The sequence below is a fragment of the Pelodiscus sinensis genome, chromosome 4, assembly GCF_052426305.1.
Source record: "Pelodiscus sinensis isolate ZL-2025 chromosome 4, ASM5242630v1, whole genome shotgun sequence".
In the NCBI taxonomy this organism is placed as follows: domain Eukaryota; kingdom Metazoa; phylum Chordata; order Testudines; family Trionychidae; genus Pelodiscus; species Pelodiscus sinensis.
This window is the reverse complement of record NC_143055.1, coordinates 8,419,929-8,443,335: the sequence shown is the minus strand read 5'-3', so window position 1 is coordinate 8,443,335 and position 23,407 is coordinate 8,419,929. Positions and strand designations below refer to the sequence as shown.

General features: G+C 45.1%; 1 protein-coding gene across 4 annotated transcripts in view; it reads right to left on the bottom strand.

Moving 5' to 3' along the window:
* SMOX (spermine oxidase) overlaps window positions 1–23,407 on the bottom strand; it is a 136,157-nt gene that overhangs the window by 20,630 nt on the left and 92,120 nt on the right. For 3 of the 4 annotated variants that reach the window (XM_006139203.5, XM_075930978.2, XM_075930977.2), the window contains 2 exons: window positions 18,910–19,144; window positions 9,024–9,250 (listed from right to left, as the gene is read on the bottom strand). In XM_006139203.5, coding sequence (XP_006139265.3) covers window positions 9,024–9,250; window positions 18,910–19,117 — 435 coding nt within the window. In that variant the 5' untranslated portion in view covers window positions 19,118–19,144. Of the gene's footprint in view, window positions 1–9,019; window positions 9,251–11,892; window positions 11,970–18,909; window positions 19,145–23,407 lie in introns of those variants that run through there. The other variant, XM_089777752.1, reaches the window with a different exon arrangement.

Below are 23,407 nucleotides of genomic sequence, written 5' to 3'. Positions count from 1 at the left end.
ACGTGTCCAGTATTCTCTGGTTTTTTTTTACTGGACAGAGGGCGCAAATACCGGACTGTCCAGTAGAATACCGGACACCTGGCAACCCTACCTGTTTCCAGGCACAGGATGGCTCACCTGAAACTTCAGCTCAAGCTTTTTTAGAGCAAGTCATTTTCAGCTGCTAAAAACATCTAGAAAACACAGATGAGTTTGGTGAAATGGCAGTCGGCATTGGGACTATGATATCAAGCTGACGTCTTAGCTCTCAGGACAAAGAGTCGGGGAGAGGAATCGGATGTTTCCTTTTTACCTCTGTGTACTGCCGCTGTTGTGCCTGTAATTTGGGGAGTTTGCTTTGAAGTTTAAGTTAATAAACATGAACAGAGAGGAAAAAAAGGAGCCAGGAAAGGAACTGGGGGCAGGGAAGGAGGAAAAAAAATGAAGTACAAGAAAAAATTAAAACAAAAAAAGAACTGATGAGAGGGAGGAAACACAGAAGAGAAGAAGGAAACTGGTAGAAAACAGAAAAAGAGAAGGGACCTGGTATAATGAATAGGGATGGCTGGAAAGCATCACCCTTACTGGGTAATGCTTATTGGTTATGGTTAACCAGTGGGGGCTGGAAAAGTCTCCCACTTGCTGTGAACAGGGGGGTTGCTCCAGGCAGGAAGGGGGCATTTCAGCCCACTGGAGTAGCCCCTGCCTGTGGCGGGCCCAGCCTAACCAGAGCAGTGCACCAAGGGCCAGGGTACTTCACCCAGCTGCGGGAGGCGGGAGGAGAGGGCGTTCTAGTCCAATCGGGCTGGAGCAGCTCCCCAGCCTACCCCCCATTTAAGTGGTTAACTGGTTCGACATAATGTTTAATTGGTTACCTGTTTCAATGGGATTTTACATCCCTGCTATTGAGTGAAGCACGGAGCTATTCCAAAGCTGTTTCACAAAAAGAGAGTTTGGGCGTCCTTAGCAGTGAAGGCGGAAAAAATGGTCTCTCTTCCCCACCCCCACCTCAGAAGTATTGTGGAATTTCAACACACTGCAGTTCAGGAGCCTACACTATGGCACAGATTTCTGAGGTCTAACCACTTCCAACAAGCACGGCTAAAAGCTGCCACAGACCTTGCCTCAGCATAATGTAGCTTGGCTTTCATAAGCTGATTGCAGACTATAAGCAGATAACACATTTACAAGACAAGCAAAGCTGCATTCAAATCCAGTTACCATTCAGCACAGAGACTAAATTAGCCATAGGCATGTTTGCATTGTCCATTATATTCCTCACCGGGCACCAGAGGAAGGGAGAGAAACAGACATTTCTCCCTCGGCAGGGAAAACATCAAAGGAGGTTTTTTAAAGTATGGGATCCAGCTGGTCAGACAACAGGAAAATATCATTGTCAGTATTTCTGCTGGTAGCACCAAGGTGCCCCAGACACGGAATTTTGTGAATGGCAGCTATTCAGCAGCAACGTGCAAAGAAGTGAGATGGGAAATGCCAAGAGAATCTATAGTGAAGAATTTCTTAATAATGTAGCAAATATTGACTGAGTTTAGGATTGGACACATTTCCTAAATATATTTCTGGAAAGGGATATTTATGCTTCTAATGATGGAAAGAATATGCACATATGAGCGCCTACAAACACACCCACAGGCAAAACCTATTATAAATGGCCATACAAAGGCCCAACCAGGATCGAATAAGAATTTCTAATAAAGGGGTCACAGAACTTGAAGATACTCTGAGGCTGTCCCTTTAACTTGAACCCAATTATAACATCCATGAGTGTGCATGATTCCATTGCAAGTTACTGGGCAATGCCACTTTTGAAGTACAAGACATAGAAAATTCTTCTAAGAGCTAAACTGATTTCTTTGCTATGACACAGCTACCAAAGCACTCCCAAGAAACCACAAACAAGGCTTATTTCAAAGAGCTTGGAAGATACAGTGCATGTACAAGATTCTACTGACTTTCTTTCCATTTAGAAAGCACATGTACACAGGATCTGACAGCACCAGGCCCTTCTCTATCAGAGTGAGAAGGGCAGAGTACAAGCCTCTCCACTCAGTTAAACTGTGGCCGCACCCTAGGGAAAGAGGCCGTCTCTCTGGGCAGCCAGATGTTACAGAATGAATCAGGAAGGCCAAGATGGCACACCTTGATCTGTGCAGCTTCCTACGGATTGTCAGAACTCGCCTCAAGCACCCCTTCTAACTCAGTTTTGAAACTAATGGCTTGATTTATGCCACTGTCTCAAGCTAGCCTAGCCCCAGTACAAACTAAGGATAGAATAGATTAACCAATTAACCGATAAGCAAAAGCTTATAGACTACAAATTACACGCATTTCCCTCCCCCCACTTGCCAGTCAATTTTTTAGCAGGCTGGCCGGCAGCCCGACTCAGTCCTAGCTTGCGATGGGTCTGGGACCTACCCCTGCTGCGTCTCTGCATTTAAAGTGTGTTAGGAGCCAGGTGGACAGGCAACCCAGCTAAGTCCTGTCCCATGCCAGGACCAGGACCTACCCCCCACTGCAGCTCTGCATTTCAAGTGTATTAGGAGCTGGGCTGCCTCACGATGGGTCCCATGAGTGGAACTGGTTTTTAAACTGATACAGAGGCAGCAGTGCGGAGTGTAAGGGGGCTCCTCCAGAGTGGGGCTGGAATGCACTGGCTGCTGGCCCCACCCTCCGGGGACTATAGACTAGTCGACTAACCAATAAGAATTTGTGAGGTTACTCAACTATTCAATTAACCAATATTTAACATCCCCAGTACAAAGCAGGCCCTCAGTGTCTAGTGGGCCAGACACATGGGAGTGTGATAGAGTAAGGCAATGTTTACACTGGCAACTGAGTGATATCACTTTTCTTGTTCAGAGGCGACACTGTGACCAATGGGGGTAGCCGACAAACAGCGGCTACGCTGCCTGACCTTTAGCAGCACAGCTGCGTCAACATGGCCATGTCGCTAAAAGCTGTGCAGTATAGACAAAGCCTACAATGCAGGGGACTACAGCTTAGTCCAGAGCTGGCATAAAGCCCAGCAGAGGGTGGGAGCCTGAGGGAAATAGAAATTAGTCACTCTTCAGCTACCTCCTGCACCCATTAACCATCCAATACATAGGGGAGTGCTGACTGACTCTAAGGCCATTAACTGTAATTACCAGGAAAAAGGTCACATCACCTATTGTGCTATGTTTTCACTGCATAAGATAGACATGTTTTGAAATTGAAGATGGGGCCCCTAAGCACTATGGTACTTACGTTATTATTGTTAATAATGTAAAACCCTACAGAGACAAGGCCCTGTTGTTTTTACCTGGAGGTAGCTAATCAAGGTCAACATTATTCCACCCCCTCTCTGCTAGAATTTCACATCAATGTAAAACGCACCTTTCCTAGCAATGAAGACCACATGCTGGGAGACTAATGAAGTTAAAATGGCTAAAAGTGGGTGAGGCACTGAGCCAAAAAGAGTTAAACAACTTGCCAACTAAAAGACCCCAAATCTACCTTTAAAGACATATTAGGAAAGTAAATAGAGCTGTTACTTATAAATCGCTGGCAAAGCCATGTTAGATATGAGATAGAATCATAGAATCATAGGACTGGAAGGGACCTCGAGAGGTCATCGAGTCCAGCCCCCCGCCCTCAAGGCAGGACCAAGCTCCACCTACACCATCCCTGACAGATGTCTATCTAACCTGTTCTTAAATATCTCCAGAGAGGGAGATTCCACCACCTCCCTTGGCAATTTATTCCAATATTTGACCACCCTGACAGTTAGGAATTTTTTCCTAATGTCCAATCTAAACCTCCCCTGCTGCACTTTAAGCCCATTACTCCTTGTCCTGTCCTCAGAAACCAAGAGGAACAAATTTTCTCCTTCCTCCTTGTGACACCCTTTTAGATATTTGAAAACCACTATCATGTCCCCCCTTAATCTTAGACTCATAGACTCATAGACTCATAGACTTTAAGGTCAGAAGGGACCATTATGATCATCTAGTCTGACCCCCTGCACAGTGCAGGCCACAGAATCTCGCCCACCCCTCTTAGAATAATCCTCTCACCTATGTATAATCCTCTCACCTATCTTCTTTTTTCCAAACTAAACAAGCCCAGTTCATGAAGCCTGGCTTCATAGGTCATGTTCTCTAAACCTTTAATCATTCTTGTCGCTCTTCTCTGTACCCTTTCCAATTTCTCCACATCTTTCTTGAAATGTGGCGCCCAGAACTGGACACAGTACTCCAGCTGAGGCCTAACTAGTGCAGAGTAGAGCGGCAGAATGACTTCACGAGTTTTGCTTACAACACACCTGTTGATACAACCTAGAATCATATTTGCTTTTTTTGCAACAGCATCACACTGTTGACTCATATTCAACTTGTGGTCCACTATGACCCCGAGATCCCTTTCCGCCATGCTCCTTCCTAGACAGTCGCTTCCCATCTTGTATGTATGGAACTGATTGTTCCTTCCTAAGTGGAGCACTTTGCATTTCTCTTTATTAAACCTCATCCTGTTTACCTCTGACCATTTCTCTAACTTGCTAAGGTCATTTTGAATTATGTCCCTATCCTCCAAAGAAGTCGCAACCCCACCCAGTTTGGTATCATCTGCAAACTGTAGATGTAGATGTTTATTGTTAGAGAACTAGGAAAAGATAGCAACTAGAGTAATCTATGTTTACCAATACCTTCTGAGAGGTTCCCAATGTAACCGGTCAGTTCCTGTCTGTTACTATGTACTATTGATTGAAAAATCAAAAGGGAACATTAGCATTTAGATAAACTGTGAATGTGGTAATATCATTGTTGTCATTTCTCTCTGAAGTATGTAATAAAGTACTTGTAAATGCCAGGAGATGGGCAGTTGCCTTATGCTGATCCATGTAGCTGTGATGCTGAGGAAACTGCAAAGCCATAAGGCTTCACCTAATATTTACCTGCTGTCGAGAAGCTGCAAGAGAACTATAAAAGGAACTCTTGGGCCCTGATTCTGTTATCTCAGATCTGCTTACGCTTCCACAGGGGAAGTTGGCATGGCAAGACTGAGATTGCCACCTCAGCAGGGCTACCCTACGGAATTTATTCTGAAAGAACTTTCTGCAACTCTAAAACTCACCATCTCTAGAGAACTGTAAGTTCTACTAGCCAGGATGGGAAGGGACAGTGTCCCTAGCCTCTGTCTGCCAGAAGCTGGGAATGCGTGACAGAGGGTGGATCACGTGGGCCTGGTCTATATTAGACCAGGCAGGTTGGTTTAAAGTACACAACTCCAGCTACACAAAAAGGCAGACCAGGATTCGGCTTCCCTTAAGCTGAGCTGTGGTGGCATCCACACAGCAAGAGGCCAACGGAAGCTCATGCTCCCATCGGCTTCCTTTACACCCTGCAGAACGAGGAGTAGCAGACGCCAGCAGGGGCTTCCCTCAGCATTCGATTTACAGGTCTACATTAGACCCACTAAATCAAATGCTAGCAGATCAACCATAGAAGGGTCGATCTTCTCACTAGTGTAGACATGCCTTTGATAATTCCCTCTTCTGTTCATTCTTTCTGGAGCACCTGGCATTGGCCACTGTCAGAAGACAGAATACTGGGCTAGATGGACCTTTGGTCTGACTCGTTGTTATGTTCTCTATTCATAATTGTTTGTACAATGATCTTTTAAATGATACTCTCTCATTCTCTTTTTAAATAAATCTTAGTTCAGTTAATAAAAATTGGCTGTAAGCATGTATTTGAATATGATCCGAAATATTCATTGACCTGGTGAGCACTGTGTCCAATCCCATTCATGTGGAGAACAAGATTTTCAACAATCCCCCTCACATTTGACTTGGCTATATAAGTAGGAGCTCAAGAATGGATTGTTTTAAGGGAACTGTTGTTTTTGGCTTCTGGGTAATCTGTAAGGGTACATCTAAACTACACCCTTCTATCGGCAGAGGGATGTAAATTAGACATATTGAAAGTGCAAATGAAGCCGGGATTTAAATATCCCATTATTTGCATAATGGTGGCTGCTGCTTTTTTCCCCCCCGAGTACAGGATCTTTTGAAACGGGGCATTTCTGTTGAAAATGCCCTGTCTAAACTGCCGGGGGTTTTTTTCGACAAGCCCCGTTTCGAAAAAAAAAGCGGTGGCCACCATTATGCAAATGAAGCGTGGGATATTTAAATCCCAGCTTCATTTGCACTTTCGTTATGTCTAATTTACATCCCTCTGCCGACAGAGGGGTGCAGTTTAGACACACCCTAAGGTATGAGAGAAGCTGTTTTGCTGCTGCCTCAGTAAATCCAAGTATTAGAATAACCCCCAGTTTTGAAGACCGTCTGCCCCATACTTTGCAGTTTGCCCTGATTAAACAATCTCCCTATGGCCCCCTGCCCCGACATCCAATCGCCACAGGGAGACCCTCAGGACACAGAGAGAGGCTTGCAGATTACCCTGTGAGGGAAAAGTATGCCAGGACCCTGTGAGGGAAAACTAAATACACCACATGCATTCAGATTCACCTTATTTACCACTGTTTCACTGTTTCAGTGTAGTGCAGAGGTTGTTCGTTTAGAGGTTCAAATGGAAGCAGGCGGAATGCCCACTTTCCATTGCCCTTCCCATTTCATTATAAATGTGGCCCAAGAACCTGCAAATCATCCAGAGCAGAAAAACCATTAAGAACCCACAGAACAAAAAATACAATAGCTAGAAGTAATGCAGCCTGCTAATTCAATCTGTGTGTAACGAGAAACACATTCTCATTTGTGTGTTAAAAGCAAGAGCGAAGGATCCTGAAGCCACACACACATGCTATGCATGCCCTGATGTACTTCATCCATCAGCAAGAGTGTTCGTATATTGCATGCTTGGTTTCTTTTGCAATTTGGACTTTCAAGAGTTCATAACTTCTCTTATTTTTGTTCCCCAAAGTACACAGAGAGGAGGAACACAGGACTTGTCACATGAGATCAGTAAAATCATCCACCTAATCCAGCATCCAGTACCAGAAGCTTCAGAGATAGAATCATAGATTCATAGGGCTGGAAGAGACCTCAGGAGGTCATCGAGTCCAACCTCCTGCTCAAAGCAAGATCAATCCCAACTAAATCATCTCAGCCAGGGCTTTGTCAAGCCAGGACTTAAGGATGGAGATTCCACCACCTCCCCAGGTAACCCATTCCAGTACATTATTACCCATTATGGGAGAGTGTGAACTCCCCCGTAATAGGTAATAATGTTGCAACATGGGTAGGGGAAAAGTTACTTCTTAGTCCCAGACAACTGAGAGTTGGCTTCTGTCCTAAAGAAAAAGTGCTGAGAACCCTTATAAATGTTTATCCCAATACATGTTACAGTAGATATGTTTACTAACTACCCATATAAATGTCAAATCCTCTTATGACTCTTAGCTCTTGGACACAAGGTTAGCCTGTGGTAGGAACAAGCAAATTATGCACTGAATTTTAAAAAAATCAACTTGAATTTCGTGGCTTTCTAGTTCCACTGGCAGGCTCCTTGTTCTTGTATTATAAGAAAGGGTAACCCAAAGTCCAAACTAACTTTCCTTCATCATTCACTTTGTATCCCTCTGTAAACATTTATTAGTCTACTTTCTAAACTGTATTCCCACCTCTTTATGTTTGCTTCTTATTTCACGTCTTTTCAGGCCTGTAGTAAAGATTTAAAGGGGAATAAACACTTCCTATATTTCTCTACATTTCTTGGAGATGGGATGATGAGTAAACAGTATTCAGAGCAATGGCACACCATTTACTTATATAAAGCCATTCATTACAGTGCTCCCAATGTTATTTTCTCTCTCTTTTTTCATCTGGCTCAATATTATATTTGCTTTCCTTTTTCTGTTAATTTTAGACCCTTGTGGTAAGAAAAAGTAGCTCAAACTATTCCTTCCAAAATCCATCACTCTGCACTTGTCCAAGTGGGATTTCATCTGCCACTGTATTGCCCAATTTCCTACTTTTACTAGACTCCTCCCATGATCCCCACAACCCTCTCTACTAACCCAATTAATTACAGGCCAGGTGTGTATTAGCTCTGGTCAAGATCCTCATGGCACAACGCTAAACTTCTTTCTAAGTTGACAATCGGCATTTCCATTCTGCCTCTGATCCATGATAGTACTTTACCTTTCAGCCCATGACTATTTTGTTTCCTTAATAGCCTCTGATGAAGGACTTTACCAATGTATGTTTGAATGGTCATGCCCATATTTGTAAATATATATTATACAATGTCCGGCTGATCCCAAGGTATGACATTATGAAAAAAGAGTTACTCAAACAAATGTTTGTGAAGTTCCAATTCAGCGGCAAACTTTCAGGGCTATACAAATGGCTACAACTTCCCTCTACTCCTTCTTCTCCCTACCCTATTTTATGTCTGAGAGCATTTTCATGGGGGAATTTTTACATTAACCCCTCACCCACATATAACTGGAAAGAAATAGAGGAAACCAATTAGGAGAATAATTAAAGTGAAACCTGGCAAGCTGCCTTAGCATTGTTTAAGTCTACGTCTTGGTATTATAAAAGTACAAAAGTAATGCCATTTTACATCTGTTCAACCATTAATTATCAGAGTCCACATTTACCCTGAGCAGAAATAGGCACTACGCCACTAGAAACAGTGGAACAGTGCTCATTTACACCAACATGAGACTTACCCCAAGGAAACTGACCATCAAGGAAACTGAAAATTGCTTTTTCCTTGGGGTATTTGCTTAGGATACATTTTATTACTGAGTCTGCTGGAAGTAATCAGAACTAATCATAAGACAGGGCAAAAGGTGTATTTTTGAGTGTGATTTGTTTCCAGGAGCTCTGATCCACTCTACCCAGTAATTGAATAAAGTAGAAGGCACCATATTTGTTTTAAAAAAAATCCAACTTATTTTAAGTAGAGAAACTGAAGGAATTAAAAGTTTTCCTCATTCCTTTGTATCTCTGCACTGACAAGTGTCTAATAGTTTCCAGAGCAATGTACAACAAAAGGGGGTTGCTAAATACCAACCTCGTTGTATAAATCACTGAATTCTTCAACCACATCTTTCGGAATCCTCTGTCCATTGTTGGTAAGGTGATAAGCCACTCCATTCTTGGAGTAAAGACTAATACGGCCAATGCTCCTCTCGCCATCAGTAGTCTCTTCAAGTAAGCCGTTGTCTTCTGCTAGATGATAGACTGGGTTTCCATTTGAACCATGGATCCACGTAGCTCCCAGTTCAAAAGTGGCGTTCTCTACGGGGGAACAATCCAATTAGACCAGTACAATGAACTTGTTTTAAAGGAGATGTTGCATATTACACTCTACACATATGAAGAGCAGTAAATAGAGCAAAAATAGGACATTTGCCTAATGATGCCACAGTACCAACAAAATAACACTGAAGCACAGTAGGGATGTAAGCGACTAATCAACTAGTTGACTATCACGAAGAGGCAGCAAGGTGAGGGAAGAGGTGGAGGGGCTGGAGGGAGCCGGCTTAAAAACCGGTTCCCCCAGCTCCAGCTCCGTGGGAGGGGGCTCTTGTACATTTCAAATCGGACGTGTCCATGTGGAGCTTGGGGTCGACTGGACTCCCCGCCAGCTCTGGGCTCCACGCAGCGTTTCAATCTTTGAAAAGCACAAGAGCCCCTGCTGCGTCTCTTGTACATTTCAAAGGCGGGACGTGGACGTCCTTATCGACTAATCGAATAGTCAATGGAAATCCCATTGACTATTCGATTAGTTAATTAATCAAAATGTAACATCCCTAAAGCACAGAAGAACTTTCACTTAGGAATAAGTTTAAGTGTCATAGTAATGTTTGTTCATCGTTGGTCTCACTGGAACAAAAGTGTTACTGAGTATTACAAAAGGGGATTAGTCACAAGAGAGGTGCTTCCTAAATAGATTCCTAGATATGCAGCAGCAATGGTCTTTAATAGCTCAAGAGCAATGCAGAATCCCTAACTCTAGGTCCTGACCCATGATTGCCACTAGCTGAACAGGTGTCACTCAGCCTACAGCAAGGATGCTGGAAGGGTCTCTGCTTTATATCTTCAAAAGAGCTATGTGAGCAGTGTTCCTTCTAAGATTTTCTACCCTTGGGCGAGTTGAACTTTCTTATGTGCAACTCCAATACTGAGGTCGTGTGTGGATTTGCACCCACCAGTACAAACAAAAACCATAGATATAAATATATTTTGAATAGTTCATAGGTGTGGAAGAAAATATCTTAAAACAAGGGAAAATTAACAAGGAGCAATGCTTATGATTATTTAATATGAAATCAAATAAGAAAATTAACACTACTCTGGGCTGAAATACTGGGTTGTGCCCACAAACGCTCATGATACTATTTATATATTTTTGTTAGCCTAAGGTGCTATAGGCCCATTGTTGTTTCTGAAGTTTTTTAGCTGCAGACTAATACAGCTACTCCTCTGAAACCTTGGCGTACCTAATACTTGCTACGTCTGATACATGAGAGCCAGAACTCTACCACATAGCAAAGACCTGGCCTTAATGCAATACAGTTTACCACGTATTAATTAGTAACACGGGATTTTAAAAAATCATTAAGATCAGAGTTATAAATATCCACAACACTCAAAAAAATTCTGTTAAAAGAATATTTTTCTCTCTTACCTTAAGCTATTAACACAGGGGTGGGCAATAATTTTTGATGGGGGGGCCATTCCAAACATTTGGTAAATGGGAGGGCTGCACTCTTCCAGGATATTAATGGAGGTGGTGTGGGGGTCTGGGATGGAGGTTGGGTGCAGAAGGGAACTTGAGGGTGAGGGATTGGGATGTGGGGTCTGGGAGGGAGTTTGGGTGAAGTAGGGGATCATAACCTGGAGCAACAGACTGGGGTAAGGAGGGAGTGCAGAGTCTGGGAGGGGATTGTGACCTGGTGGAGGGCGGAGGAGAGGGTACAGGGATTTGGGCTGTGACCAGGGATAGTGCATTGGGCTGCAAGGTCTGAGAGGGGGTTGTGACCTGAGGAGGGGCATAGGAGGGGATGCAGTGTCTGGGAAGGCATATGAGGGCTGGAGCAGGGGTGCAGAAGGTTTTGGTTACATGGGGTTGGGGGGCAGAGGGTTGGGGGAGAGAAGGAGGGGCTGGGGTGCCAGAGATAGGCTCTGGATGGGAGACCTTACCAGGCTCCAAGCCAGTAGCCCAGCAGTTTCCTTAGCCAGGGTCCCTGCCTACCAGTCCCTGTATGTGCTATGGGGAGTTGCAGGAGCCATGTTTATTGTTCTAAACTGAATGCTTTGAGCCCAGGGGATGAAGGAGGGGAGGCAATTTGCATGATGACTGTCCTGCAAATAGGCAGTTGCTATTGGCCAAAATGAGCCAATGGGAGCTATGGGGGCGGAGCCAGCATAAGAAGCCTGTCTTCACTCGCTCCAAGCTCTCGGCATTCAGAAACACACGTGGCCTTGCACCCGGCTTTCCGGAGTGTTGAGCAGGTGGGAGCCAGCTGAGGCTCTCACAGCCCGATGATCATCTTTAGCCCAGTCCTGGAGTAGAGGCTGAAACCACCTTCTCCATTTATAGCAGGCAGCTGCTTCTGCTCCTGCTCCCCTAAGAGGGCAAGTACCCTTCCCCCCTTCCCCAGCCGAGCTCCTACCTGCACGGGGGCACTCTGAACCTCTGCACAGGGCTCAGAAAAGGGCAGCATGTCTGCGCAAGTCTTTTCTGTACCCCAGTGTCAGCTTCTGAGCAGTGTAACAGCAGAATTCTAGATGGTGTGTACCCTTTAATCATCATTAGAATTTAGTCCACCAGCAGGTGGATTGAGATCTTTTGCTCAGAAAGTGTAAGGAAAGGAAACGAGGAGTTTGGCTATCTGTACTGTATTACTGCAAGCAAAATATAAATGGATACTTACATAAATAGTGAAGAAGTGGTAGGGAAAGAATAAGAGCATCGGTAGGCAACCCAAAGCCTTCAAACATCAAATTTAGTCTGAGGGAAGGGGAGGGAAGGTGACTGTTATTCAAATACAGGGCAAAAAGGCATCTGTTCCACCAAAGCAGAGGAATTCAGGAAAGACCACGACTGTCCTGTAATGGCAACCTGCAGCTGCTTACTTTAAGCACGCAGGAAAGCAATGTGCTGCCATTAAAATGGCTGCTATTTACCAAAAGAATTCAAGCTACCTGCATTTCCACAGGGCGGAGTTAGATCGTAATTTATTGTTTGTGCCTTTGAAAACTTTAGGCCATTTCTTTAAAAAGATTCACTGTCACATTAAAAATATCATTTATTTTTCACTACCTAGGCTGTTTGTTTGCTTTTTGCAGTTCTGCAACGTTTTAGCTAATAACAACCTGGGGATGTTTATTACACCCAAAGAAACACTGTTTCCAGTGGATTTTTTAAATATATGGACTATTTCTTACTACATGTAGGTATTGTGACAACTCATTTGTACAAAATCAAAAGTTTGGACTAAATTTGACCCAACAGTGTCCCTTTAATATTATGGTCAATCCCATGTGATACAGAAAGTCCTGGAGCTTATCTGGATATTTTATTAGGCATAGCAGGTTAGTTACTAGCCTACATGTTTTCATTCTCAATAACGTCCTACTGAAGAAAGTAAAAATCATGTAACTGATTACACCATCACATAGTGCTTAACATATAAAGACCACCACAATACCATTGCAAGTATGCTAACATTTATAGTGGGTTCACTATAAAACACGATGCTATCAAGTTCTACGAATGAGTCTCTATTTCTAGCCTGAAACTTGGTCTTCTAAGGCCACATCTTCACTACATGGAAAATCAACACTGATCAACTCCAGTTGATCTTCTGGAGTTCAATTTAGCAAGTCTAGTAAAGACCCATTAAATCGAACTCAGCGTACTCCTACTCATTGCAAGGAGTAAGGGAAGTCGACAGGAGCAAACCTCATGTGGAGATTGCGCAGAAACTTTAATTAAGGTACATTGACTCCAGCTATCTAATTAACATAGCTGAAGTTGTGTATTTTATTTCGACATTCTCCTGCAGTGTAGACCTGGCCTAAACCAAGAAAAAAAATCGAAAGGAAATAAAGTGCCAAAGTAGTCAAGTGGAAGTTATATGTTGAGGCTCTGAATTTGCAAACACTTACATGGGCACATAAAGTATGTGCTCAATCTGTGCAAAATGAGGGCCTAATAGGGTTTATATTTAAGGCTGCAACTTCTGACCATACCCATATAGCAAGCAGTCCAGTGGAAATGATTCAGTCTGGCAGTCAATGGTACTGTGCTCAAAAATATTTCAGGTTTAAAGTGACAGTGATCTTATTACATGGGTTCATTGTATAATCCACAGCACACAAGATTATGAGCAGGAATAATAGATAAAACATGCATGCCAGATTGTGGTGCATTATACTAGTGTGAATTGCCAGTAATCTAATACTGACTTCCAAATAGAAACTGGCTTTTTTTTTAATTACTAGCATTTTTAAAATAACACACAATACTAGCATAGTCCTTTTTATGTTTACCAGACAGCATTTACTTTATCGTCAAATCACAAACAAAAAAGAAAAATCCATTTCACTTCATTTCCCCCCGAATTCTCTATGAGCAGTTGTGAGGAAGGTAACTGAATACAGGGAAACTAAAAATAGTCTTGCTCACCTGTATGTTTAGAAACTCATTAACCGACATTACTCAAAGTAGATAAGCCAGTTATTTCCTGGCACAAGTGGCATGATAATTTCTCTAGAAGCGTGAAGTTAATCACTTTCTTTTACACAGCTATCCCATTTAGTTCAAGGGCCTTACAGGGCTTGAAAAATCAAGTAGTTCCAATACCAGTCTCACCTGAATTCGTAAGTGTGCAGTACACAGTCCTCATAAAATGGATCTGCTGCTCCCGTTAACCTAATTATTGAGTTATACTATGTATTTCTCATGTCTCACTGGGGTGTAACACCTGGGTGCTATGAAGATTGTTGCAATATATATATATCAGATCAGTGCAGAAGCTGGATACATATGATTAAAGCTGTACACACCATCTCTCCCTTGTTATTGCCCCGAGTTGAATCTCATCTATGTTGAGTAGCAGCAAACACACTGCAAAGCCCTAGCTGAGTTATTGTGTCTGAACTGGTGCTACGTTCCCCTCTGTATGTCACTAGCACTTCAGGGGGCACATCCCATGTGTTTTTGTGCCGCAGAAGGCTCAGCTGCTCGGATGCTTTCCCAGTGACACATGGAAAAACTTGTAGGCGCTTCACAGAACCTGAGGGGAATTGTGGGAAGGCTCTGAAGGATGATCAGCTCTTGAAAAGCTTAGCCTGCATCCTCATTGCTAAGTGGGCAGGTTACCAGCTCAAGTGAAAGTGCACCCACACCTCCAGTCGGGCCACGAGCCCTGTCTAAAGCACACTGACCTTGGGTGCAAGGGTACTGTGTGTGGACAGGAAGGGATTTGGGGCAACACTAAAGTAAAACCCTGAGTTACCTCTGCAGCCATACCCCAAGGCTGGACCACCCCTTACCTCTGCCATTGAGGAGGGAGGGTTGTGTAAAACAGACTTGCACCCTGACCTAATAAGTAAAAAAAACTTGGGCTCCTCCTGATCACCAGCAACAGAGAGTTCAACAGCTGAGAACCCTCCACCAGGAACAACATACCCTCAAATAGAGAGGGCCAGCCTACCAGCTGCCACACACGGGCATCACTCCAATGAAGCCGGACCTACATCAGTTTATACCAGCTAAGGAACTGGCTTGGAATATTTAAAACAGAAAAATATTTCCAAAAAGACTCGAGATGTGGAGATGAAAGGTCGTCAGAGCCAGAATCTGCCAGCCTTGCTCCCATACAGAAGCAAAGGAGATACTCAGGGCCGTAACAAGGGTGGGGCAAGCAGAACACTCAACCTGGGCGCATCATAATCAGGGGCGCAAAGACGCAATAAGTAAAGATAATTAGCTGCAAAAGGGAAGAGCACGATGCACAAAGCTAAGAAAGGGGGCACATAATTCATATTTTGCCCCAGGTGCAAAAATATCTACAGTGCTGGGGATACTCACTGGTGCATCTACATTAGATGAGAAAGTACATTCTGTGTTACCTGCAGGTAAATGACCCGTCAGTTCCTAATGCCAACTCAGTAGTTTAACTTTTGACCACGCTCCCTATATTCATTAACCTTGATATACACCTTGACTTTAGCAAAGCTTTTGATACCGTCTCCCACAATATTCTTGCAAGTTAAGGGAGTATGGATTGGATAAATGGATGGTAAGATGGATAGAAAACTGGCTAGACTGTTGGGCCCAATGGCTAATGATCAATGGCTCAATGTCAGGTTGGTGGTCGGTTTCTAGTGGAGTGCCCCAAGGATCAGTTCCAGGACCAGTTTTGTTCAACATCTTTATTACTGACCTGGATGAGGGGATGGATTACACCCTCAGAAAATTTGAAGATGACACTAAGCTGGGGGAGAGGTAGATTCACTGGAGGGCAGGGACAGGGTCTAGAGTGACCTAGACAGATTAGAGGATTGGGCCACAAGAAATCTGATGAGGTTCAACAAGGACAAGTATAGAGTCCTGCACTTGGGGTGGAAGAATCCCAAGCATTGTTACAGGCTAGGGACCAACTGGCTAAGTAGCAGTTCTGCAGAAAAGGACCTGGGGATTACAGTGGATGAGAAGCTGGATATAAGTCAACAGTGTGCCCTTGTAGCCAAGAAGGCTAATGGCATATTAGGTTGCATTAGAAAGAGCATTGCCAGGAGATCTAGAGAAATGATTATTCCCCTTTATTCGGCTCTGGTGAGGCCACATCTGGAGTATTGTGTCCAGTTCTGGGCCCCCCACTATAAAAAGGATGTGGACACATTGGAGAGGGTCCAGCGGAGGGCAACCAAACTGATGAGGGGGCTGGAGCACATGACCTATGAGAAAAGACTGAGGGACTTCGGTTTCTTTAGTCTGCAGAAGAGAAGAGTGAGGGGGGATCTGACAGCAGCCTTCAACTTCCTGAAGGGAGGTTCCAAAGAGGATGGAGAGAAGCTGTTCTCAGTGGTGACAGATGGCAGAACAAGGAGCAATGGTCTCAAGTTACAGTGGGGGAGATCTAGGTTGGATATTAGGAAAACCTATTTCACTCGGAGGGTGGTGAAGCACTGGAATGGGTTCCCTAGGGAGGTGGTGGAATCTCCATCCTTAGAGGTTTTTAAGTCTCGGCTTGACAAAGCCCTGGTTGGGTTGATTTAGTTGGGATTGGTCCTGCATTGGGCAGGGGGTTGGACTTGATGACCTCCTGAGGTCTCTTCCAGCTCTATGATTCTATGAACCTGGGCCTCTAGCTGGTCTCCTTTTGCTTTATTTAGCCTGGACATACATCACAGTGTATTTTACTCTATAACGCACCACAGTAAATAAACATGAGTGCCTGTGACCTTTCAAAGGGGAAACAAATGAAAAGGGTATTTGACAAATCTAAACTCTGCAGTCTGAATAGGGCATTTCAAACTCTGGCGAGACTTGGCACAGAGATTAGAATGGGAAATGTGTCATTTATTCCCAATGGGCTATCCCCAAAATATCCCAGCACATGCGTGAGAGTGGAGGGAAATGTTAAAGGTCTGGAATATTAAGGGGCCAATAATATCCATGTGGAATTTTTTATTGTATTAATACAGGCAGTCCCCGGGTTACGTACAAGATAGGGACTGTAGGTTTGTTCTTAAGTTGAATCTGTATGTAAGTCGGAACTGGCATCAGCCGCTGCTGAAACTGATCATTTTCAACAGCTGCTGAATCTGGACACCAGTTCCACTTACATACAGATTCAAGATAAGAACACCAGGCGTCCCCAAGTCAGCTGCTGCTGAAACTGATCAGCAGCTGATTCCAGGAAGCCCAGGGCAGAGCAACTCTGCCTCGGGCTTCCTGTAGTCAGCCACTGGTCAGTTTCAGCAGCGGCTGACTTTGGGACGCCTGGGGCAGAGCAGCTCGGGTGCTGCTGGCTTGGTCCAGTAGCGCGGCCGCTCCTCGGAGCTACTGGACCAACCCAGCAGCACCCCAGCTGCTCTGCCCCAGGCATCCTGATTCAGCCACTGCTGAAACTGATCAGCAGCTGAATCAGGATGCCTGGGGCAGAGCAGCTGGGGTGCTGCCGGGTTGGTCCAGTAGCGCCAAGGAGCGGTGCTGCGGGACCAACCGGCAGTGCCCCACCTGCTCTACCACAGGCCCCCGGCTTTGCTCCACGTCTCCCTGGTCTGCTGGGGGGGCACTAGCTGCGTCCCCCCCACTCCCCCAGCAGACCAGGGAGACGTGGAGCAAAGCTGCGGAGGACCCGAGCCGAACCGTGGCGCTTCCAGATCAGCGCCGCGGTCCGGCCCGGGTCCTCCACGGCTTTGCTCAGCGTCTCCCTGGTCTGCAGACCAGGGAGACGCTGAGCAAAGCCACAGAGGACCCGGGCGGACCTGCGGCTTCCAGATCAGCTGAAAGCGCTGCAGGTCCGGCCCGGGTCCTCCGCCGCTCTGCTCAGTGTCTCCCTGGTCTCAGCGTCTCCCTGGGGCCGGACCCGCGCCGCTTCCAGCTGATCTGGAAGCGGCGCGGGTCCAGCCGGGTGCTCCGCTGCTTTGTTCAGCGTCTCCCTGGTCTGGGAGACGCTGAACAAAGCGGCGGAGCACCGGGGGCCGGACCCGCGGCCGCTTCCAGATCAGCTGGAAGCGACACGGGTCCAGCCCCGGGTGCTCCGCCGCTTTGCTCCCGTCTCCTGGTCTGCTGGCTCTGCCAGCAGACCAGGGAGACAGGGAGCAGCTTTTCTCGCCCCGGAGAAGGCGGGCGGTGGGACCAGGCGTCCCGCTGCTCTAGTTCTCCGGGGCGAGAAATCCCCGTTCGTAACTGCGGATCCGACATAAGTCGGATCCGCGTAACTCGGGGACTGCCTGTATAGGGCCTGGCTTTGTTATCTGTGTTCAGTATGGTACTCTGCAGCCTTGCTTTCCCTAGAAAGAAAACGAAGTACCACTAGGGATGTGAATGGTTAACCGGTTAACCAGGAAGCCTCACTCTTAACAGGTGAGGCTTATGGGTTCCAGTTAATCAGTAGAGGCTGGAGCAGCTCTCTGCCCACTGCAGGCAGGGGCTGCTCTGACTGGCCAGCTAGAGCAGCCACTGTCCATAGCGGGCCGCTCCAGCCCAATGGAGCACCCCCCCCCACCTGGCCCTTCACTAAGCATTTACCTCAACTGACTTACCATGTGTTAGCTACCATGGGGTAGGAACTCTAATTCTGATCTAATCTCATCCCAGCCCAGACAGACACGACTAGCTCTATTCCAACTAGCATGCGAGAAGTAGCATTCTAGATGGTGTGGCTTGGGCAGCAGCTCAGGCTGAACTGGGGGTTAAGTGGCATTGTGCTCACGTGACTCGCTCATGCCGCAATGTCCAGCCTGCTATTTTTAGCAGTCTAGCGCAAGCAGAGGTAGTGTGTCCTACTCAGCTAGGGAGACCCGCTCCCAGCTGCAGAGTATGCACCCAGAGAGGCCTACATTCTGTGGACAGCAGATTATTGAATCTTCTCAGCCAAGAGTAGAGGTTGGAGGCCATAGGAGAAATCTTCCTAATTCGCATACTCAAGTTCCTGGAGAAAAATACCTTTCTCCGCCCTCGGACACACTGAACTCTCTTTATAAAGCCAATTGACCACACATCCCTTCACTTAACAATTTTACGCTTCTGCAGAACCTTTCATCTGAAGCTCCACATACTTGGAAAGAGTTGCGCCCCTCACATGCACAATAACCCTTTGCACACAGATGCCTGGTAAATGTGTGCTAAAACACCCACTAGTAGGTGCAAATTACCCTCGTAATAATACAAACCCTTGCCAGAGAGTCTGCCAGCACAACGTTTTCCTTACCAAGTTTGACGCTTTGCACTCTGCCCCCAATTTGGTCAGACGCCTCAAGGATTGTTACATCCGTGAAACCGTTTTCCAGGAGAGATTTTGTAGCAGACAGGCCCGCAAGGCCAGCACCAATGACTACTATTCGAGGCTGTCGTTTTCTCCGTAGGCCACTACTAAGAGGATCATCAGTGCTGTCTGAAGATGTTTCACAACTTTGCATGCCGTCCAAGCTCTCTTTCTAAGGAATCTAAGGAGAAGCAAACAAATAGGTTCAAGGAACTAAGCCAACAACTCTACTTTTCATGAGGATTCTTTCCTTCAGTACAGAAGCAAGTTTTGGGAGTCTCTAGTTATTTGTTTAGCAAAAAGAACGTTAACTTTTGAACCAGAACAAGCCCTTTTCAAATGGGAACCGTAAAAAGAGTAATGAAGATCAGCCTAGAATGTAAAAGTTTCTGGTCTCGACTCTAGAGCATCAACATCTCAGCCTGCTACAGTCTCCACCATCTACTCTGTAACCATGTAATAATTTCCAGCAAATTCAGAAGGTTTCTGACCTCCCATCTCCTTATATAACCTACTGGGGTGGCAATTTTGTGGTAGAGCAAAAACACACACCCTCTGACAACTAGCTGTTCAGAGAAGTAATGTAACTTTATTTTGCTTCTGTGGCAACCACAAAGCATAAACTTTATATCATATAAATATAAGACTAGGTAAACTGAACTTAGTTCAAAGCAGGAAGCCCCAGATATCAAACCTATAGCTGAACCAAAAGTGGAGGTTAGTAGAAGAATCTAGGGTTTGCTCGACAGATGGCTATTTGTTTTTTTAAAGTTAAGTAATATAACTAAATGTACTCATGGTCCCAAAACAACAATGCTAGTTTGCACTTCTAAGGTAATTTCCATTCAAGGATCTCAAAGCACTTTAACTGAGCTTCTTCACTTCTGTGTAGTAAACACAGATCAGATATGGAAGAAGATGGACGATGGCCCACGTTCGGCAGTGATGTAATCAGTGGCATAAATGGCAAAACCGGTTTTACTTGCATCCATCTGGCATCCAAACACTGAGCAAAGTGAAGGTGACACTGGCTTTGACTGCTTCTGAAAACTGCTATTTTAAATCAGTTTAGAAACTGATTTTAAAATTGGTGCAACTTCAGCCAGGTATCTGGAAGGTTTTGCCAGGATAGCTATAGTGTACCAGCAAAGCACTTCTAGGCTACATCTAGACTGCAAGCCTCTTTCGAAAGAGGTTTTTTCAAAGGATATTTTCGAAAAAGTCTCTTTTGAAAAAGAGCATCTAGACTACAACCAGTACTTTAGAAAAAGCAAGCTGCTTTTTCAAAAGAGAGCACTCAAGCAGTTTGGATGCTCTGTTTTGAAAAATCACGGTTTGCATTACATATCACCTTTTTTCAAAAGAGCACTTTCGAAAAAAGGCATTCTTCCTCATAAAACGAGGTTTTCTGTGGTCAAAAAAAAATGCCGCATTCTTACAATTTACTTTCGAAAGAACGTGGCAGCAGTCTAGACGCAGGGGAAGTTTTTTCGAAAAAAGGCCACTTTTCCCGAAAAAAACCTGTAGTCTAGACACACCCCATCAAACCAGTATAGCTCATTCCAGGCTCCCTAAGTAAAATATGCTATACCAGCAAAAGCACAGTTTCACCAGCATATCTGCCTATATGCTAAGGGTTTTTGCCAGTGCTGTTATGTCTATCACAAATCACACCTCTTCATGCCCCTGACCAACATAACTATGCCAGCAAAAGATTTGGTCTTCATGGTGCAGACGTATTTCTAAGCAGCTGTGTTTAATTTACAAGACTCGTTAATTTCACTGATGCTATTTTGAATCTTGACTGTCGCTAATGCTGGGCAAGCAGAGGTGTGTGCTGGAGTTTATTCATGGGGAAAGGGAATTCGAACATCAGAAGCTGAAGGATTAGCAGGGAACCGTTTCCCCTTTCCACATACAGGTTCTTGAGTGGGGAGAAGACACAAAATTCATTTTTTGCAGCGTCAGGATTTAGATACTTACCAGCCAGACGCCAATATGAAGAGCACACACGTACTCTGTAAATTGGGTCTAGTAACAGCATTGAGATAACATAATTGTACCCTCCCCTTTGTCACTACGTGTCTCAATCTCAGCTATTCCACTGCGCACTGGTGGCCTGTAAAGTTAATCAAGGACCTTTTCCTACCAATTCCAAATACAAATAGGGTTGCCAGGTGTCCTGTATTGAACCGGACAGTTCGGTATTTTCACCTCCTGTCTGGTAAAAAAAAAAATTCAGAAAATTCCAGACATCTAAAACATCCGGTACTTTCTGATTTTTTTCCCAGCCAGGAGGCGAAAATCCCAGGCTGTCCGGCTCAATACGGAGGCAGCCTGGCAACCCTTGTGTTTACCAGGTTCCACAGGAGAGCTGTCTGGCCCCATGCACGGGAGGCAAGATGATGGATGGCCGCCAGCAGCCTGTTAGGGCCAAAAAGCCTCACCATGTGTGTTGTGGTTTTGTTTTTTTACTTAACAACTCTTGAGGTCCTTTTTTTCGGTATTTTTTCTGAAACCATCTGGCAACCCTAAATACAAGCAGATTCAAGAATCTCAAACTGCTCAAGGTAAGTTTGGTTTCTTTGAAATAGTGAAAGGACTGGAAGTCAGAACCCTTAGGTTCAAATCACAGAGCGCTACCACTCGATTGTTGTGTGAAATTACAACACTTCCCTGGTGTTATATCCCCAACAGGGGATATAACAGTCTCACAGAGGCACTTTGAAGCTTAATTGCTGTTTGTAAAGCGCTAGGTAATGTCTGTTACTAAAGGTTATACTATCATTGAAAGCGATGTATTTTAATATGTAATGCATCCAACGTGAGTTTTACAATATTCTTCAAACAATCATCTTCATGCCAAGCCTCAGGAACTCTCAGAGGGTATGTCTACACTGCATCCCTAGTTCTAACTAGGGATGCAAATGGAGACAATCGAAGTAGTTAATGAAGCGGGGATTTAAATATTTAAATATCCCGCGCTCCATTAACATGATCTCGCCGGCACGCTAGTTCGAATCACAGCTGATTCGAACCAGGAAGTGCGTGCCGGGACACGTTAGTTCGGACTAAAGCCCTTAGTCCGAACTAATGCTACTCCTCAAAAAATGAGGAGTAACATTAGTTCTCCTACTTTCTCTGCGGGGAATTCCCGGCCTTTACTTTTGCCATCTCCCCACTTCTGCCACAGCCTCACCATCAACCCACTGCTGCTTCCATCCTATTTTTAATGAAACAAAAAACAGGACAATGTAGCACTTTAAAGTCTAACAAGATGGTTTATTAGGTGATGAGCTTTCATGGGCCAGACCCACTTCCTCAGATCAAATAATGGAAGCGGGTTTGGCCCACGAAAGCTCATCACCTAATACACCGCCTTGTTAGTCTTTACAGTGCTACATAGAGAGTCCTGTTTTTTGTTTCAGCTTGACCAGACTAACACAGCTACATTTCTATTACTATCCTATTTTTAATTACCTCCTCTTTCCTGTTTGCCTTCGTCAGCCTGCTTCTCCACTCTGTACTCCCTCTCCCACCCCCCAATTCCTTTCACTCCCCTCCCCTCACTGCTTGCTCTCTTCCCTATTTCGCCTTTGCAGAGTTAGCAAGCCATGATCCTGTTTCCAAGAAATACCAACCTCTGTCTGCAAAAATGAATCCATCACCAAGATGTGCACAGAAACACCACAGCAAACTCGCAGGGCTTTACAATGCTCGCTTTCTCCAACATGTATTGACTTCTTGTACATTTATTAGGGATGTCAAATCCTGGGTTAAAACGTTAACCAATTACAGTTTAACCGGTTAACCATGTTCCCACCAGCGGCGTGGTGGGCCCAGCTGGGATAGATCAGGCCCCCATCCATGGCGGGATTAGGGCAGGGGGCTGCTGCAGCACAGCCATGCCCACCGTGCAGAGCCCGCTGCAGTACACTATGGACATAGGCTTCTCCAGCTCAGCTGGAGCACCCTCCAACGCACCCTCCAACGCAGCTCAGGTGACCCAGCTAGACAGGCGCACCCGCCGCCCAGGCCAGGACCAGCCAGAGCAGCCCCCCACTAGTTAACTGGTTACCCCGGTAAGAATGCCAGTAAGGATTACAGCCCTTTACATCCCTAAGGGTATTTCTGCTGGTTGTCAGTTAAGCCACCAAACCTGCAACAGTTTCCAGCTGGATGGACCCTTGCATCTCTATAGAGCTTTTTTCATAGAATCATAGAATGCTAGAACTTGAAGGGACCTCAAGAGGTCATCAAGGCCAGGCCCCTGCCTTCACCGCAGGACCAAGCATCGTCTAGACCATCCCTAAGAGATGCCTGTCTTACCTACTCTTAAATATCTCCAGTGATGGAGATTCCACAACCTCCCTAGGCAATTTATTCCAGTGTTTAACCATCCTACTAGTTAGGAAGTTTTTCCTAATGTCCAACCTAAACCTCC